General features: G+C 41.0%; 1 protein-coding gene across 16 annotated transcripts in view; it reads right to left on the reverse strand.

The window, feature by feature from the left end:
* The window catches only part of ITPR2 (inositol 1,4,5-trisphosphate receptor type 2), a 337,706-nt gene that overhangs the window by 166,444 nt on the left and 151,783 nt on the right, over window positions 1-19,479 (reverse strand). For all 16 annotated transcript variants that reach the window (XM_065569077.1, XM_065569053.1, XM_065569071.1 and 13 more), the window contains 8 exons: window positions 16,941-17,030; window positions 16,691-16,816; window positions 15,317-15,439; window positions 13,144-13,344; window positions 8,933-9,184; window positions 7,151-7,276; window positions 1,647-1,775; window positions 897-1,017 (listed from right to left, as the gene is read on the reverse strand). In XM_065569077.1, coding sequence (XP_065425149.1) covers window positions 897-1,017; window positions 1,647-1,775; window positions 7,151-7,276; window positions 8,933-9,184; window positions 13,144-13,344; window positions 15,317-15,439; window positions 16,691-16,816; window positions 16,941-17,030 — 1,168 coding nt within the window. The remainder of the gene's footprint in view (window positions 1-896; window positions 1,018-1,646; window positions 1,776-7,150; window positions 7,277-8,932; window positions 9,185-13,143; window positions 13,345-15,316; window positions 15,440-16,690; window positions 16,817-16,940; window positions 17,031-19,479) is intronic.

The following is a 19,479-nucleotide window of genomic DNA, read 5'->3' on the forward strand; positions in this document are numbered from 1 at the left end:
GCTGGATGCCTGGTTAACAGCCACCACTCTCCGGCCGCCCAGCTCTGAAGGCAGCACAGAAGTAAGGGTGGCAATACTGCTACCCCCCCTAAAATAACCTTGTGAGCCTTCTGCAACTCCCTTTTGGGTCAAGACCCCCAATTTGAGAAACGCTGGTCTCCCCCGTGAAATCTGTATGGTAGAGGATAAAAGCACACAAAAGACCAGATTTTGCCGGGGGGGAGGGGGGGCGGTTGGAAGGGGGAGAGACGGTCCGTGATGCATTTTTCATGGCCGTGAATTTGGTATTGCCTTAATGATTATGAATGCCTATGATCTGACACAGTTTAAGATTATTTCTGTATGAGAAGATTATGTCAATGTAATAGCGTAGATGAATACCACCTGCTTCGAATCCAATTCTACTTTCGCTTACACAACTGAACACCACCATTCACCTGAACAACCCCGTTGAATGGGACAGATTCAAATGGGGTATAAGTGAGGGAAGAAATGAGACTTGAAAGTCAGAGCTTCTGAGACTTACATTGTGAAATTCATGGAGGATAGGTGCATCAATGGCTACTAGCCAAGATGGGCAGGGATGGTGTCCCCAGCTTCTGTTTGCCAGAAGCTGGGAATGGGCAACAGGGGATGGATCACTTGATGATTAACTGTTCTGTTCATTCCCTCTGGAGCACCTGGCATTGGCCACTGTCGGAAGACAGGATACTGGGCTAGATGGACCTGTGGTCTGACCCAGTATGGCTGTTCTTATGAAATTATAAACACAATTTTCTAGTATTATCAGTGCCTTGATTTCCAGGATGCTACAACCCAAAAAACAATGGATGGATCACAACTCAGGCTTACTTAAAACACAGTAAAGAATAATTAAATAAAAACTTGGCACATACCCACTTCGGCCAAAGTTTTGATACATGACTCCACTGAGGCTTTCTGTGCAGGGTTCGGCCAGGTACAGTTGTAAATTCTAAAAGCAGACTGAAGCAGTTGAATAAAAACTGGCTGATGTGTCTGAAAACAAAAAGGTAAACAGCTAATTTTAGGGTAATTATAAGGATGATTTTAAGTCTAAGTTATGCGCCACATAAATTACATGCATGACTTTTAGCCTCTATACTCAAATTAGAACTCAATTAAACCATCATCACTCTTCAGTACAGGATGCAAAATAAACCAGTTTGGCATTCTTATAGAGTGTGTCAAACCATGCAGTCCTTACTCAATCAAAATTCCCATTGATATTAAACAAAATAGCATACTGCAGGAAAAAAATGGGGAGATTTCTTGGGTTCCAAACACATGGGAAACTTTCCAACTTGGGCCACAAAGATTTCCTCTTTTAGAAACACAAACAAAAGTGCCCCGATCTTGCAAAGAGATAGTCACGCAAAGGCCCAATGAAGTCACAAAAGTCAGATGTGAAGTTCTGTGGAGAAAGAGTCCTTTGCTGGATCAGGGACATCAGGAGTACAATTTGTCAAGGGCATATTTACAGGAGGCGTTACACTGTTAGTGCGAATCATGAGGAGTGAGAGGAAATAAAGGAGGAAAGAAATTTGCAGCACTCCCCTCCAGCGAGTGGAAGATGACTCCATTAATTATCTGAATTACATATTTGTTGCAGTCTCCCTTGTTCTTACCTGGAGGCTGGTGCTGTTATCTGAAAACGGAGAACTGAAGAAGCCACTCACAATGTTCATTACTGGTTCAGTGACATACTTCTCCAAAGAGGTGTCTGCATGTTTCCGGTCTGTAGTTGTGTTGCAAACCTACAATGAAAACGAAAATATTAGTTTTTGTTTACTTGTGATCTTTTAACATTTTAAAAGAGAAACACACACAAACAGTATTGATATTTAATCCTTTTTCAAAAATTTTTATATTAAACATATTTAATTTTTATATTAAACATATAAAATCAAGATACCTACTTTGTGGTCAAGTTGTATTCTGTTTAATTATCTTTGTTCCTGGGAGCTCCACTCCACTCCACCTGATCCCCACCTTTCCTGAACTAGATCCTCCAGTTGAGTTGGCTACTCTTTCCCTCACCATGAAACAAAGGAGTTTGTTGGATAACACTGGTCATTACTATAGGCCCACACATTACATGCCACCTTACGTATCTAGACAGACTCGGGAGGAAAAAGGATCATTCCTCCAGGTGAGTTGGAGGAGACTTTAGAGAGAGATGGAAAGATAAACCTACTATATTAGAAGAGTGAGAAAGATCTCATATGGTGCTGAATTTGGAGCTGGTTTCAATTATTACAGCCAGATGGGAACGATGGAGCTCCTTCAAAGGAAGAGTTTTAAAAACCAAAACCAAACAAGCAAACAAAAAAGGAAAAGTACGAAGCGAGCACAGCCATAACAAAAGCAAAATCCTATCCGTTCAGTCAGCAGAAGCCAGCAGCAGCCTCCGTAGGAACAAACTGCAAAAACAGTCAAAGACCCACCCACTCTGCCAGGTGAGCTACATGGTAGAGTCATCATGTCACAATGTTAAGTGTAAGATGTGCAAAAGGGAAGGAAGAAGGAGAAGAGGGGAGAGGAGGACACTGGGAGAGGGTTGGAGCTGAACTGAAATACTTCTTAAGGCCAATTAATGGGCTGTAAAAGAATGTGGAATGATTCAAGTTCTGTACAGTATCCCAGAAGAAAACATTCTTGTACAACATTCATCATTTTATGCTGCATGTATTTATTATGGTAAAAAAATTGAGGATTTTTTTTGGTGGGGGAGGAGATTTGATAGCTAGGGAACTGAAGAACAGAGAAAAACTCATTGGCAGGGCTAGAAAGAGCATAAAGACCTGTATCCCAGGTCAGGCCATCCATCCTTCTGATTATGCAGTACTGTAGTAGCACATGAACCTCGTAAGCCAGAAACTCTAGCAATATAGTCAGAGGTGTTTAAAGGAAGTTTATGGAGACTTCAAACAGCACCAGTCATTGCTGGAAGATGAACAAGTCACTCACCTACAGCAGTAACAATGGTTCTTCAAGATGTGTCCCCCTATGGGTGCTCCACTGTAGATGTGCTTGCATCCTTTTGCTACTGATCAGAGAACTTTGGTAGCAGCATCCGTTCAGTCTGCACATGTGCTGTTTCTCCCTTGTGCTCTGCCACAAGACTGACCAGCACTGCGCAAGCAAACTCTCCTCAGTTCCTTCTCTATTGCAGAATCCATGATAAGAACTCCAAGGTAGAGGGGACGAGGGTGGGTCATGGAGCACCCATGGGGGGGGGACACATCTTGAAGAACCATCATTACTGCACAAGGTGAGTAACTTCTTCTTCAAGTAGCATCCCAATGGGTGGTCCACTCTAGGTGACTCCAGAGCAGTCATGGAAGGCTGGTGCTTTGGAGTTGTAAGCCACTCTCTTAGCTAGGTTTTGAAAAAGTTTAAAAAACCTTCTGCTAAGGACAATGGAGGGGGCATCACTGCCTCATCTGGTGAGGAAGATGAGATGTTGGTCTAAGGTGTAATTTCTTCCTCAATATCAGCTTCCTGTTCCTCCATCACCTCTTGAGGGCACTTCATAGGTTCCTAGTGGGCCATGCTAGAACTTCGGGAGGCATGATGTCTATATGCCTGCCATGGATCCCAATAAGGCCACTTGGATGGTGGCAACCATTGTTGTCCATACCAGGGAAGCTGAGAATCAGACTGACAGTATGGCTGAGGAAGTCCAGATTGGTAATGAGCACTATAAGGATCCTGGAAAAGGCTTGCTTGATTGTAATGTATAAGAATAGCAAGGCATGGAGCGCGTGTAGTGTTTTTTCCCCAACAGCAAGAACGGGAATGGTTATGTAGACAGAAAAGCAACAGTAGCTATAGCATAAAACTGAGATAATAAACCCACTAGTGTCAGTAGAGGTGTGACATTTTTCCCACAGCTCTAGTGGAGGTAAACGAAGGTTCAGTTACTAATCAACACTTTTTGAAAAGATCACAGATCTAAATCCATCTGGATGTGCTTCTGCCTTTAAGCTGCATGCCAATTTCTGCTGGAACCAGTAGCTCTGAGGCTCAACATTCAGGACCCCAACAGGAATACAGGGAGCTGCACGGTGCTGGCATGGCGATTTTACCAACTGCCAAAACTAAATTGCAAAATGCTTTGAAGATTTCCCCCTTACTTGTCTAAAAAAGCACTGCTGGAAAGCCATTGAAGGGGTCCATCTTCTTCCATCACAGGTCCCATAACAGAATGGCAATCCTATGATCCATCCCTTATTATCTCCCACCCTTTATTGGATCTTGAATCCAATAACAAAACTGGTCAACATCTCAAATGGAAAAAAGAAAGAAATCCAGCCGGAGGATACCACTAGCCATCTTCCACCTTAGCGCTCTCTAATAACACAGACTCCTAGTTCCCAGACTCACCACTGACAGGCAGTTGTAGCAGCTAAAAGAAAAGCATTTCCCTCCCTCCCTCCCCCCAATGGCAGCTCTTTTAGCTCACGGGAACATAGAGAATCAAAGGATTCTTCTTTCTAACTATTTTGAGAGCTGCCATAATATCCTTTCATGAAGCTAAGAGCCTTCTAACAGTCCTGATGGCTACATAAAGCTGATGTATTTGCAACATGTGGACACTGCCTCAGCCCCGAAAAGCAGGTCTCAGCAAATACACTCAACAATCTAGAAAATTTGGTTACCCAGAGGGCCTGGCTGAAGCTTGGAACAGAAGAGAGCATTTTTGACATGCTCTTTTAGCTGATGGGGAAAAAGAAAAGGAGCTACTAACCAGGAAAGAAAAGGAACTAATTAGGCAGCTACCCAGAGGGCTTTGCAGGACAGCAACACAAAAGTGCCCTTTTGCCATTCTTTTTCGGGGTGGGGGGAAGAGGAGGGGCCACACACACAAAAAAGAATATAGTGACGGTTAGTGGGCTAGGCAGCACAATGCATTAACAACACACTCACTGTTCCCCTCTGAAGATCTGGAGTTTAATTTCTCTTATTAGAGGACAAAATGCAAATGAGCTTGATAGTGCCACGCGTCGTACCTCCTCTATACCATTTGGCACAATTTAACATGATGGGTGGTCTCTGCCCAGGAAAGTCTCTGGGTTGGAGTAGCAGAATGTGTAGAGAAGTGCCTCCCTATATACGTTTGCTTCTATAAAAATGGTCCTATTACAGAGCTAAAACAAAGAGAGGTTTGTGGATGCTGCTACTGGAGGGTCAGAATTGCACCATGTCAGATAAGAGCAACCCCTCTGTGGGAAAGGGATTAAACAGAAGAAAATGCTGCTGGCTGTAAATCAGAGAGGTTAAAGCCCAGAATCCCCTCCAATGAAGTTTCTGATCTTCATTCTCAACTGAGCCTGGATTGCCCAGAAGGGGCCTCACTGTAGGAACAGCTACAGAAACAAGACAGACAGCAGCTGTGTAGGGTTTGCAGAGGTCTCATTACTGATGGCCTTCTCCAAAAGAGAGAAGCACACAGACATGGTCACATTATCCTGTTCCCTGAAACACTTAGCAAAAAAATGAATAAATAGAAATCTATTTGTCTGCTTCACAGAGAGGTGAAGAGACTTGAGCACCTATTGTACTGCACAAATATCTAAACTTATTCTTCTCTAGGCTATAAATCGTGCTAACTACAGGAGTGTGCTATTTTCTGCTGATAGGTTTCAAAGAAACTATTTCATGAGGCACTATTACTTTGGTGTGAAAGCCCACTGCAGAATTCAATTGCGGTTCTTTCACCTCTTTTTTTTATTTAAACTAAAGAAAACACAAGGAGTGAGAATTTAGTGCCATAAAATGTAAGGGACAAAGCCAGGCACCCAGTTTAGAGGTGTGCTGTAAAAGCAGAACAGCTCTCACCTCCAAACAGTTGTTCTGCATCAGGGATTGAATCCAGGGCCTTCAGCACTAAAAGCATGGACCTCTACCACTTAAACTAAAAGAGTAACTCCATTAGCATTAGTTGTAGGCTCTTATACTTATGCGGCTCAATCTCTAGAAAGGGGGCACGTAACACACACTAAACCACTGGGTTACACAAGCTTCCCCATGTCTCTGCTAGTGCATTTTAATCTTCCTAAACTTGCAAAAACACCTGTTAGTCTACCTCCTAGGCCTCTTGTAAGCAGAGACCATCAGTTATGACTATTCTTAATGTACTTAAATGGCAACTACGATGACACCAAGGCTATGTCTACACTAGCGCTTTTGTCAGTAAAATTTTGTCGGTCAGGGTGTGAAAAAAACCACCCCGACTGACGTACATTTCACCGACAAAAGTGCCAGTGTGGACAGCGTTTTGTCAGCGGTACACACTTTCCTGCCACCATAGATCCACCCCCAATGAGCGGCGGTGGCTTAATTATGCCAACAGAAGAGTTCTCTCCCACCGGCACAGAGCGGCTACACGAGACCTTACAGTGGCACAGCTGTAGTGCTACAGCAGTGCTGCTGTGAGGTCCGTAGTATAGACATAGCCCAGGAACCGCCTTTAGGCTCCAAACCTAGGCTTTCACATAATGCTTAGAGTACTAACGGACAGTGTCACATAGCCTGATGCCATAGGCAGTAAGAGCTAGGAGCTTGAAAAAGTGTGGAACTATACTTGCCACTTTTCTCAAGAAGCCGCACATGAAAAAGAGCAGACAGTGATGTCAGTAGGATAAATCAGCTAGCTGAGGTGACCAACCAAGGATATAGTCTCTTGCCCTGTGAGCCCTACCATCCTAAGAGAGCACAGAAGCACCAAGGACAAGTGCATTTTTAATGACCCGTATAACGATGCGTAATAAATGCTCCTAGACCCACAGTAATTATGAAATTGATCTTGCTGATATACACTGAGTCTCTCACACCCACAACCAGGCAAATCCAGTTTATACCTTTATCTTAAAAAAATTAAAAGATCTCCAGGGTTCTGATGTGCCTTGTTAAAAGGATGGCAGTGCTTGAGATAAAACAGGTTAAATAATTATAAGAAAACTGTAATCAAAATTATGCACCATTAAAGAAGATTTCATTCATTTCACTGTCTCATCCATTTGAAAATATGGTTAATAGAACATATGAAGTTCAAGCAGAAAAGTTATTGCCCATTCAGCTATCTTAAATGTGCATACTGTAATATGCAACGCATCATAAAACTTACCCTTGCCATATCAACAAGGAAGTTCTCAAATAATTTCCAAATGTGGTTACTAGCATAGATTTCCTTCATTTCCACCTCAGTGTCCACATAACAGTGATTAACAAAGTTCACATATGCAATCTTCACCTGTAAGAGCAGCAAATATAAAAAACCTCATGAAAATGTGACAATGAAAGCCATCAGCGTGTAAAATGTTTGAATGCAACTGTAATTTGACTTCCTTTTGCATATGCATTATGACACACTTGCCCAATATCAGGTATGAAGTCTGTAGCAGAGCTAGGAATACAACTCAGAATTTCCTGCATCCTAGTCTAGTGCTTTAAAATGAAGGGCAGAGTTGTTCCCTATGAGAGCGTGACCATGTTGAAGGTAACAGCCACGTTAAGGAGAATAAGGATAGAGAAATGGCCCTTTCATATATGCAGGAGGTGAATGAACATATATGTATTGTATAAAAAAAACCCTAGATTAAAAGAATGTTAATGCAGTAAATAAGGCCTAGAGCCACATACTAAATAATGATGATAAAACAAAATATGGAAGAGCTGCTCATTAAATGAGCACTGTCCATCCTGTTCCCTGAATGAGACAGGGGTCTTGTGGAAAAAATAGTATGTGATCATGTGAAAACTGTGTCATAATCCATAACACACAAGAGGGCCAAATTAAGGTTGCACAGGCAGCTTTAGTTCCGGCATTTTCTAGCTTTTGAATGCTTGGCTTTGTAATCTTAATGTTCTTTTAACATACACCTCTACCTCGATATAACGCTGTCCTCGGGAGCCAAAAAAAATCTTACCTCGTTATAGGTGAAACCGCGTTATATTGAACTTGCTTTGGTCCACCGGAGTGCGCAACCCTGTCCCTCCCCCGGAGCACTGCTTTACCATGTTATATCCGAATTTGTGTTATATCAGGTCACGTTATATCGAGGTAGCGGTGTACTTTGGATGTAACATACATATAATACTTTTTTAAATCATTTTCGACAGTCCAAAGTAGGGATAATAGACAATAAATTTAATGCAGTAAACAGAAAAGCTGTTTTTTTCCCCTAAACTAATGGCAGCAATTTAAATAAATCTACATATTTTCAACCAAGAAAATATCTTATTGTGATAGGGATGACCACAAAGTATGATGTGCTTCTTTACTGTCAAATTACCTGATCCTGTAAAAAGATCAGAAATCCCCAGTCCCCAACTGATAACTCATGGGCCAATTGCTGTGCAAAGTCCCGCTGACTTTATCAACCAAAGTGTAGAGTCTGAGCCAGCTCCTGCTGAATTATGAAACACAGGTGCTGGAATAGGGGTGGTGCTGCCGCACCCCCTGGCTTGAAGTGGTTTCTATTGTATACATGGTTTACAGTTTAGTTCACAGTAGTGTTGAACTATGCTTGGTAGTGTTTACAGGACTGAGGCTGTAGTTGCTATGAATAAAGGCACTTGACACCCTGGATGAAATCCTGGCCCCACCAAGGCAAAACTCCCATTGACTTCAACAGGGACAGGACTTCACCTCATACCTCCCAACTCATGCAGTGGGGATATTTTAGCATGGCAAACTCAACCATCATCGTATTGTTTCATGTAAGAGTTTACTTCTGGAAAATGTTCTGATTTACTCTCTCATTTGTGCAGCTTAACAAACAGCACAGGTGACCAGGTGAGACTGCTTTCTGGACAAATATTCAGCCTGTTTGTTTTTTAGAAACTCTGCAAATGTTTTTCTATTTATAATAATTCTTCAGTTGCTGCATTGTCTCGTCAGGCTTACCTCTGGTATACAGTCATCATGGGTTACCACTCTCACTATGTCATCCAGTGGCAGGAGTGAATTGCACTTGATCTCCGTATATACATTCTTTCCTTCGGTACATGCTGCTAGCAGTTCCACAAGCGTGACGTGGTAGGCTAAGGGTCCACTCTCATCTGCTCGGTCTCGCTCTGAGCACATCATTTGTAGGAGGACTGGAAATGATGCTCTATCGTTGTAAAATATCAACACATCTTCACCTCCATTGATCAGCTGAAATGATAGTATGAAAGTCTGCCCAACTGTTCAAGTGCCCCACATTGTGTTCACTTTCAAATAATTCGTTTTGTCTGGCAATGTGCAAAATTTATATCTGATTATATACAGAGCACTAGGAAAAATAGAATTTGGCTAACTGAGCGTACATTATCTCAGTTGCATACATCTGGAATAACTCCATTGAAGTCAGTTCCTTCAGAGTGAAATTCAACAGAGTTACTCCAGATTCTATGTCTAGGTCTACATTTATTTAAGTATGTATACTGCTCCCATCAGAGTACCTAAGCTTAACTTAAACGTTAATGTAACCTCAACACTGATGTGAGGTTGGGAAGTATTATCATCCCCATTTCATAGATGGGGAACTGAGGCGCAGATTAAATGGCATGCCAAAACTCACACAGCAAGTCGGTGGCAAATACAAGAACTGAATCCGGGTCTTCTGTGTCTCAGGCCAGTGCCTTAAACACATAACTATCCTTCCCTTCTCTATGTACTAGAGACCATCTGTATCCTAGTATTATTAATGTAAGGCCAGGGATTCCTTTTAAAAGGAAAAAAGAGGCTGCAGCTATAGATATCTGAGATGTGAGTAATATGAGTAACTCATTCATCCTGGAAGGCTCAGACATGCCAGTTAGACACATCCCAGAGTCAGGGTACATGTGGTGCAGCAAAATCCTGGTGGATCTCAGGGAAAAGTTTTGTTCCAAGTAGACAGAGTTCTTCTCTGAGCTCTCCCAGTGCACTCAATATATCTGCTGCTACATCCCTTGGGGGCTTGCAGCTTACTCCCTCTACTGTGCCAGTGCTACTTAGCCAGCTGGCATAGAGTGTATACATGGCCATAGCCCTGCATTTTCCCCATCCCCTCTGGGGCATAATGCACCCTTTGGGGAGATGGGGAGGGGGGGGAAGGGACGGGCAGCTCTTATGCATCCCCAAGTGCAAGGGTGGCAACTGTACCTGGTAGAGCTGCCTGAAATTTTTCATTTGACATTTTTTGCACATGGCAGGGATGAAAAATAGGCTCTTTGGAAAGAGAAAACTTTAAAAAAAAATAATAACTTGTCATTAAATTTTCCAGTTTTTCATCAAAACTTGAAAATTTCAAATTTTGAAGTTCAGAATTTTCTGAATTTTATTTTTTCTCCTTTAACCATTGAATGCAACAGAATTCGTGTCATCTAGGGTTTTTTCCCCACCCATTTTTTTTCTCCCCACCCCCTTTTGCCACATCTTAAGTTTTCCAAAACTGAAAAAGTTTTTAAAACTTCTTCAGTTTTGGAAAAATTAGAGTGAGAAAAGGAAAAATGATAAAGTTGGGGGGAAAGTAATAATCCAAACATCATTTATTTTATTGTTCTAAGTGACAAATCAAAAAGAAGGGAGAAATGGGGGGAATAAAAATTCAAAAATGTGAAATTTTGACCTTTTTAAAAAAAAAATTCACAAAATAATTAAGAAATTGTTCCATATCAAATCCTGCAAGAGAGAAACAACTTGGAAATTTTTCATGGGAATATTTTTCCGTATGTCAACCAAGTCTAGTATCTGTCCCTTACATAAGCCATTTACAGATTCCTTGCATGCTGCCCCATTTAAGAGCTAGACAAAACCTGGCCCAGAGTCACTTGCTAAAATGTGCCTTGAATGCCGTATGTCCCCTACACTGTGTACAGAATGATCAGTTGCTGAAAAATGAGATTAATTTATTAAATGCATGAAGCAAGATGTTGGATAAGGCAATGGAATACAGAGCTACTTGTGTCGTGACCGTGAGGGAACTTTCAATGTGAAGACATGAACAACACACAGAAAAGAGAGGGTGCTGCATCAGCAAGTATAGTGCAAGTGGAACAAAATGATCATCATAAAAGTAATGGAAGCAGAAAAGTACCTTATTTTCCAAGTTACCCACCCAACTATTTCCCCTCCAGTTTAAAGGTGACCTGGAAAGGGAACCAAACATTGATCCAAGCATAAAATTATACATTTGAATGTCCTCGCTAAAGAAACTCTAAGAAGCCTCCAGCATAAGGTCAGACAAAATTCCCCACTCACAGTTGTGACTGAGAAAATGCTGCAGCATTTTGTCCCATATGAGTAAGTCACAACTAAGCAGTCTAGGTAAATATCAACAAGGATGATCAGTTCTGGATTAGCTGTTGACATTCTGTAATCTACATCATTCTGGAACAAAGACATACTAGAAAGCTCGGTTGTTCCATTGATTGGGTCAAAGGGCCCCAAATAAGTCCTGTTTTCTTTTTTGTAATAATGTTTGTGCTGATATGGCAACCTGTCATCCAAGAACCTCAAAGCACTTCCCTAACAGTAGCCTCTCAGGAGTCTTTGAGCTAGGTAAGAATCATTACATCCAGTTTACAGATGAGGCGACTGAAGCATAGGAAGATAAGTCATTTGCCTAAAATCACAATGCCCATCTTTTTACCCCTCTCCTCAAAATGGTTCTTTTCTTGATAATTCCTGAAGGAATTGAGATCCAAATGTCAGAGCTAAGTTATTTTCATCATGCAATCATTCTGAAGAGGAAATATAGCAATATCTCTCATCACTAACAAAATATATTTAAATTGAAAAAAAAAAAAAAAAGAAAAACTGTGTATGATGAGAAGCTCAAAACCTATATGATACTGGAGTGTAGGAGGAAAGGAACTGTAAAGGCACTAATGCATAAGAATTGTTTGAATTACATAAATCAAAGGCTTGCAATTGATATTACATGTTAAAACTCTTCAGTCAAATTGAAAAAGTTGAAATAGAATTCATTAAAGGTTATCCATGTAGGATGAAGTTTTATTTTCTTAATTAGAAGTTTTTCTTCTTTATTGCTGTAAAGAGAATTTTCTGTACATCTCAACTCTACTTAGATCATGACTACAGCTCATCTCTGTTTTCTTCCTTAAGTTTCTTTTCCCAAGAGGAAAAAAAATTGCAAAGGAATGAAAATAATACTTGGGCCCTGATCTTACCAACTCTTAAGCTCATATTTAATTTTACTCACATGAGTGGTCTCATTGAAGTTAATGAAGTTCACATAATTACAGTTAGATGCATGAATAAGTGTGTGAAGCGTTGGGTGGATGGAGCCGGGCAAGCCCCCGCACCCTGACCCCGCTCCCTGGCAGAAGAGCCGGGCAGGCGGAGCAGGACAAGTCCCCGCGCCCTGACCCCATTCCCCAGCTGGAGTGTGGAGGGGCAGGGGGGACTGCAGGCGGAGGGGGTAGGGAGGGCCCCCACTTGCTCTGGCCCATGACCCCACAAAACCCTAGTCCGCCCCTATGTGTATCAAATCATGCTCCCATGAGAACTCACATTGGTGTTTTCCTACTAACTTCAATGGCATAAAGATTTGGCCCTAAGAGTGCTGGTCTACACAGTGAAATTTACCAGTCCAAATTCTGAACTCCATTACTCTGGGTAAATCCACAGTAACTCCACTGACTTCAGCAGAGTTGCTCCAGAATTACACCAATGGAACTGAGATCAGAATCTGGCCTTTGGGATTGTCATGCAGTTCCACAAAATGATTATAACAAAGTTTGGACGAATCTATGTAAGCAAGAGCACATTTTGTTAGAATATAGTGCCACAAAATGGTAAATTTTGCTGGGTAGATGGGATACAGCACAGGAGAATGAAGATCTGAGTATGGAGTTCAAATATTTCTCTGTTGCAAGTCCCAGAACTAGAGCTCTACATACCATCACTGTAGCTCTTGCATTTCACGGCTAGTACTTATACAGATGGCCTTTCTAAATTAGATTTAACTCAAAAATATGTATGCTAAAATATTCATTATTCGTGGTAACATTTAAAATTCTAAACATATAATGCCAGCATGTTTCACTGGCATTAACAGCAGAGGAAAGCAATCTCAGAATATTAGTATGTGTGTTAAACAGATATAATATGAACAGTAAACATACCTCTGTCATTACCATATCCTGGCATTTCTTCACATATTTGCCATCTGCTTTTACAATTGTCTGCAGAAAACGCAGGTACTCCACGTGTCGGCCATGTGTCTCTATACAGTGTACGAAGTGCTGCACTACTCTCTCGCTAATTTCATTGCACAGATGGTAATTGTTCATAAAGGCGTGCCGCATGGTTTCAGCTTCAAGCAGCTAAACAGATTTAAATCAAACAGTCTCATCAGAATGGCAGAGCTAGTTTATATGATGGACTGAGAATGGATACTGGATGAGGGGATCAGAAGTCTCCAGGTCAGAGTAAAGGCACACTGAAAGGGCATCATGGCTGAATCCCCAACATGTGCCTGTTCAATGGGGAAACAGAAGCTTTAGGGACTGATTCTTATTTACCTGGCGTTCCTTTAGGCTACTTTTCCAAAGTGCAAAAAGGCCTAAAATTGTCAAACTAAATTCATACCCACCTTTAAGGATCTATACGCTGCTAGAGCTCTGTAAAGGGACTTTAGGGTAACTGAGAATCAAGCTCTTGGTCTCCAGGACTCTCAGCCCAGCACCCTTTACCAGCACTAAATTCACACAGAAATAAAAAATAAATAATGGGCCATATTAATTCTAGAGGGATGTACTTAGGCCATTATGGCCTGTCAAGATTCTGTACTTCTAATATGATTATATTATTTCTAACAAAAGTGGGGTTTTGCTCAGCAGGCCTCTCAACCAGCAAGTTGAAAAGATCCTGGCTCTGCATGACAATGCGTGGCTCGCTAATAACAAATGAAACAAATCAAAAAATTTGGGACATAGATGGGAAGAGGAGACTGACTAAAAGGGGAGGGAAGTGAATTAATACCACACTTTTCACACCTTAGCCTGTCCAAACAAGAGGTCAAGTTTTAGGTTAGTTGAAGAAGGAGGACACACGAGTAATATTTATTAGTTAATAAATCATGAATAAATAAAATTATTATTAATAAATAATAATAATTTGTATTACCATAATGCCCAGGGGCCCCAATCATAGACCAGGGCACATTGTGCTAGGCACTGTACAAACACAACATAAAAAAAAAATAAGACAGTCCCTGCCCCAAAAAGCTTATCATTGAAGTATAAAACAAGAGATTGATACAGATAGACAGGGGAGTACAAGGAAACAATGAGACAATACCAGTCACCATGATAATTGAAGTCTCTAAGCCACAGGATTTGGGGACTTCAACAGCAGAGTCAAGGGAAAGGGTAGGGATGGCTTTTTGGCCTGCATCATGCGGAAGGTCAGACCAGATGATCATAATGGTTCCTTCTGACCTTAAAGTCTATGAGTCTATGAGATAGGTTGTGGTCTCAGCACACTAGCCGTCTAACCCATGTCATCTTTTGTAGGCATCTTGGCAAAGGAGAGATTTGAGGAGGGGTTGGCAGGTGGAGAATGAAGTAGCTTTGTGGATGTTTACGGGAAGTACCTCCCATGGGAGAAAGCACAAAGGTGCTTGTTTGAAAATTTAACTAGCTGGGCTGTGGAAGCTGACAGACATCCTGGGCTGATCGGAGGTTAGCATCGACTGCGCGATAGCGAATGAGAAACAATAGGTAGGGTGGGAATTGATTATGAAGGGACTTGAAAGTGAAGACAAAGTAATTTATGTATGATACCAAAGAGAAGGGAGATACAATGGAGGGATATAAAAACCGGGGTGATATGGTCAAAGGGACGGGCTAGGAAAATGATATTGGCAGCAGCAGCACTCTGAATGTAGGAGTAAAATACTGCGGGCTTGATTTGATCTCATTCACACTGCTTTACATCACAGTAGCTCCACTGATTTCACTGGAGTTACTCCTAATTTACAGAGGTGCAAGTGAGATCAGAATCAAGCCACGTGTGATATTCTGTCTTGACAATGAGACATCATGCTTGCAGATAACACTCAGTAAATTATAAATGTAATTTTGCTTTTCACTTTCAGAAATGGATCTCTTTAGAAGCAAGTACAAAGAATCATAATAAGAAAAAGGAAGGAAGTAGGAAAGGGAAAGAGAATTAATGGAGAAGAAACAAAAGAAACAAATTATGTATTTATGTATTTATTTATTTGGCATTACATGTCAGTGAATCAAAATCAGCTTAATCTATTTTAAACAATAAATCATGTGAAATACTTACACCAGGAGTTAAGAACAAATTGAGGTTTTTGTGGAGGAGAACTTGATTCTGAGGATTTCCTCGACAGAAATTCTGAAGGAAAGTGTGGGCTAGATTCATAACTTCATTCATCTTTTCATCAGTCTACAGGTAAAAACATCAAACATCAAAAGGGGAAAAAAATAAAACATGTTTGCTAAACCTCCACAACACAATCTGATCAGTAATGTACCAATTCTCCTCCAATTTCCTGTGCCTTCCAAAGATGGCAACTCTCCCTCTAGCAAGAATGGCTGAAGCCATGTTCTTCAGAGTGGCATGACATGCTGTAATTCCCAGTGCTCCTGTCTGCCCTTTTTTGTTTGTGACTTGGTTTTATTTTGGCTCTACCACTAGATAATATAATATAATATAATAGAGTACATCAAAAATAATAAAGCTAAGGACAAGATTTTCTAACGAGTACCTAAATTTAGGCTCTTAATTCCATATTTAGGCTCCTATCAAGTGCCTGATTTTCAAAAGTACTGTGCATCCCATAGCTCCCACTGACTTTTAAAAATCAGACCAATTAGGTGCTTAAATATACATTTAGGTGACTAGATTTAGGCACCTATTTTCTACACTTAGAATAACACGTTAACGAGCATGTGGTGAGCCATTCTATGAACAAGTGTTACAGCTACTATCCTACTGAAGAGAACTGAACCCAGTGTCAAAGTCTGAACAGCAGATCATCAAATTCAGGATAATGTAAATGGAGATCACAAATATATTCATGACTTTTTTTAGTGCTTACTACAGATGGATGCACCTAGTTTTCAAACAAGGGCTCCTGAAAAGGACATCGAGATCCTTCATTTTGGTGGTCAGATCAGTAAACTGGGGCCAAATCATGCTATCCTTTCTGAGGCAAAACTTTGGAGTTTAGCAAAAGCAGGGACTTCATAAGGATTACACGGTTTGGTCCTGAGACATATAAATGCCCATGTTATGTACGTACAGTGCCAATCTGAGCACCCAAACCTGTGCATCCTGCTGTGGGGTTTCATTTAGTCAATGCCTGTCCCTTCTCCCCCAAAGTGACTGCTGTACTACAGGATCTCTTATTCAGAAAGTGTGAGAAGACACCACCTTTATTTGGAGTATCTGGGGTGATGAATATTTAGGTTTTCAATTACGTCCTCAGTATTTCGGCACCCATACTTAAAAATTCAGCTTGGCTTCCTTATTCTCAAAGTAGAGAATTAGGATATCATGATTTTGAGTCTGCTCCAAAGCCCACTGAAGTCAATGGGAATCTTTCCAGTGATTTCAAAAGGCTTTGGAACAGGTCTTTTAGGACTGTCCGATCAGTGACTTCCTATACTTACTAGAAGTATATATTCGTCTAACCTTTTCATAGGGTATCTGCAGGAGGTCCAGCACCACTGAGTGAGCTCCCATATTTTTCAGCAATCGCTGCTGCTGATTCCGACATTTTTTATTCTGGACACAGAGTTTGCTGAGTCTAATCAAAATCTGGGGGAAGAAAAAAAAAAAAAAAAAGAACTCAAAGGCCCCCCACAAAACTCAAATGTAAAGGATATAATGTGCCATAAAAACAAATATGAATCTACAGCACCTCATTTGTAGGTATACAAACCTCCTTAACAATGTTGTAATTATTACTCTTATTGCTGTCAATCTGAGGTTTTTTGGTCCCATCCTGTACTGGGCTTAAAATATTCGGTTCCTATAATTCAAACACAACCACAAATGGTTTTTAGTGCAGTTGACTGAATATCAGCGAACTATTTTTAACAACAACAAATAAAGAAGAGGAGCAACAAGAACAGGTAAGAGCAAAGTGGAAGTATAGAGTAGAGGAACGATGGTCCAAAGGCCAGGGTGCAAGCCTGGGACTCGGGAGATCTGGGTTTAATTCCTTCCTCTGCCACAAATGTCCTGTGTGATCTTTGGACAATTTACTTTGTCTCATTTCCTCATAATAATAGCACTTCCCTACCTCATAGGGGTGTTATGAGGTTAAACGTACTAAAGGTTGTAAAGTGCTTAAATGAGATAACAATGGGAGCCATGAGTACCTTAGATAGATAGTATTTGGTCCAACCCTATTTCTAATGCGCCTGGAAAGATTACAGACTGAAGTTAAGTGAGTGTAACACAGCAGATCTGGAGAATAAGATGAAGACAACCTTTGTAGTTGAGATAAATAGATTTTTTTTTCAAAAGCATGAAGAATTTAAGGTGCATGGAGGTTGATAATCTGGCGCCAGCCTGCCACCACGAGGATTGAAGATGTTCCTCCAGTAGAGGTGACGCTTCAACATTCATCTCTGGGTGATGTGGAAATGGATTTAAAAGCGGAAAACGTGACCCTCCTGTTGAGCTGGGAGGTTTACTTGGGATAACATTGCTAATAAGCCTAAACTGGGGACACCGATTCCTCAAAAGCCCCATCTGTGTGTGATTAGAAGGGGAAGCCATAAATTTAAGGCTTACAGTCGATAAGCAGTTGCCATCAGCCACTGCTCTCTCCACCCACATTCCAATAAAGAGAGCGGATACTGAAGCAAGTATTCCTGCTGGGTGAATTGGCAGTGATGCTCTGTGCCACCTGTTCTGTTCAGTGTTTCTATTCTGGCAGCACAGCGGTCTGAAAGATTGGGCCATGATGTTGAGGGCACTGAATCTGGAAGAAAACAGGTGGTGGAGGTCTCACGACTCCTCCTCAGTATCACTATTAGGACGAAAACTACTGTAAATCACATTGAAGAGAATGAAGCAGATAGGATTCTGAGTTTCCCTCTGTCCTCAAACTTTCTAATGTTTTAGTGAATGGTTACATTAAAAAAAAACCCCACAAACTAATTTGAATTTGAAACCTCTTTCTGAATTTTCTTTACCTGGCTGCTACAATTAGGAGTTCAATAAATTCAATCTGATCTTAATTTCTAGAGGAGCAAGGAGCAGTTATGCTGCTCGGCCATTCATGACAGTTCCTAACAATGTCAGCACTGTTATTTGGCATGTTTGTGTTGATCTTTGCAACAACAACAGACTATTATTTGTTTAGGGTTTGTTAGTATGCATGTTGCCTCCTTACTAGCTGTTTGGATTGATGTTGTGGAAGATATTTTAGGTTCTTTGCTATAATTTAACCACTGTCCTTTGCCCTGGGACTGTTAGTTAACCAAGATTAATTTACCGGTTACGTTTATCAGCATTTTTCCTCAGTCAAAGTAGTTTTATAATCCGTGAGAACTATACGTCTTATTTGGAAGTGCTGATCAGCATTAAACTAAATCCATCCTCTCTCTTAACAAAATAAAAACTGTTTATTGAACCTGTAAGAGTATTCCAGGGATGTAGTTATCAAGAGATAATCACACCACTGGGACATCAGAGGCATTTGGTTGCATATCTTGCCTCATTATGCCCTGTGATAGACGTTCTCTGTCATGCTTTCCCACAGGGAGCAAAGAAGTCACTGAGCCTGTACTAATCTATGTTCTATTCTGAATAGCTGTGTTGTTAGAGAGTGGGAATTTCTAAAAATGTCTCCTTGCTTTCTTTGTAAAATTCACAGGCAATTACTACTGTATCATCAGTTATAGGATCCTATCCTACAGCCCTGAGCCAGGGCCAGATTCTGCCACTCTTACACTGACTTATACTTTGCTACTGAAATAGGCTCATTAAATTTCCGTGGGACTACGGATGGCATGTTACTGTTCCATACAAGTAAGGGTGGCACAGTCCAGCCCTCAGTGAGCAGTGCTTACTCACTACATGAGTAAAGCTTGTAGCATTGGGCCCATAACCCTAAAATATACATAATGCTTGAAATTAAATGTTCCCCAAAACATACTCAGGGCAACAATCAAACCTATCAGAAGCCAGAGCAGGGGCAGAGTGGGAGAACTCTGAGGTGCCTAAAGATTTCTCTATACATGGAGTTATAATTATTTCTACATAACTACTCCTGAAAAACTATGTATGGGCACACTGATTCCAGAATAAGAGCATCCACATATGGAGTTAAGAAATAGCTATTGAACTTTTAAATTCACATGCTACCTTAATCCAAATTAACCTACAAGTGTAGACAAGACTTAAATGCTGTCTCTTCCATTCAAGTGACAAGGGTGGCCAAGTGTCCTGCACTGAATTTCAGGCCT

This window comes from Chrysemys picta, chromosome 1, assembly GCF_011386835.1.
Source record: "Chrysemys picta bellii isolate R12L10 chromosome 1, ASM1138683v2, whole genome shotgun sequence".
NCBI classification, from domain to species: Eukaryota; Metazoa; Chordata; order Testudines; family Emydidae; genus Chrysemys; species Chrysemys picta.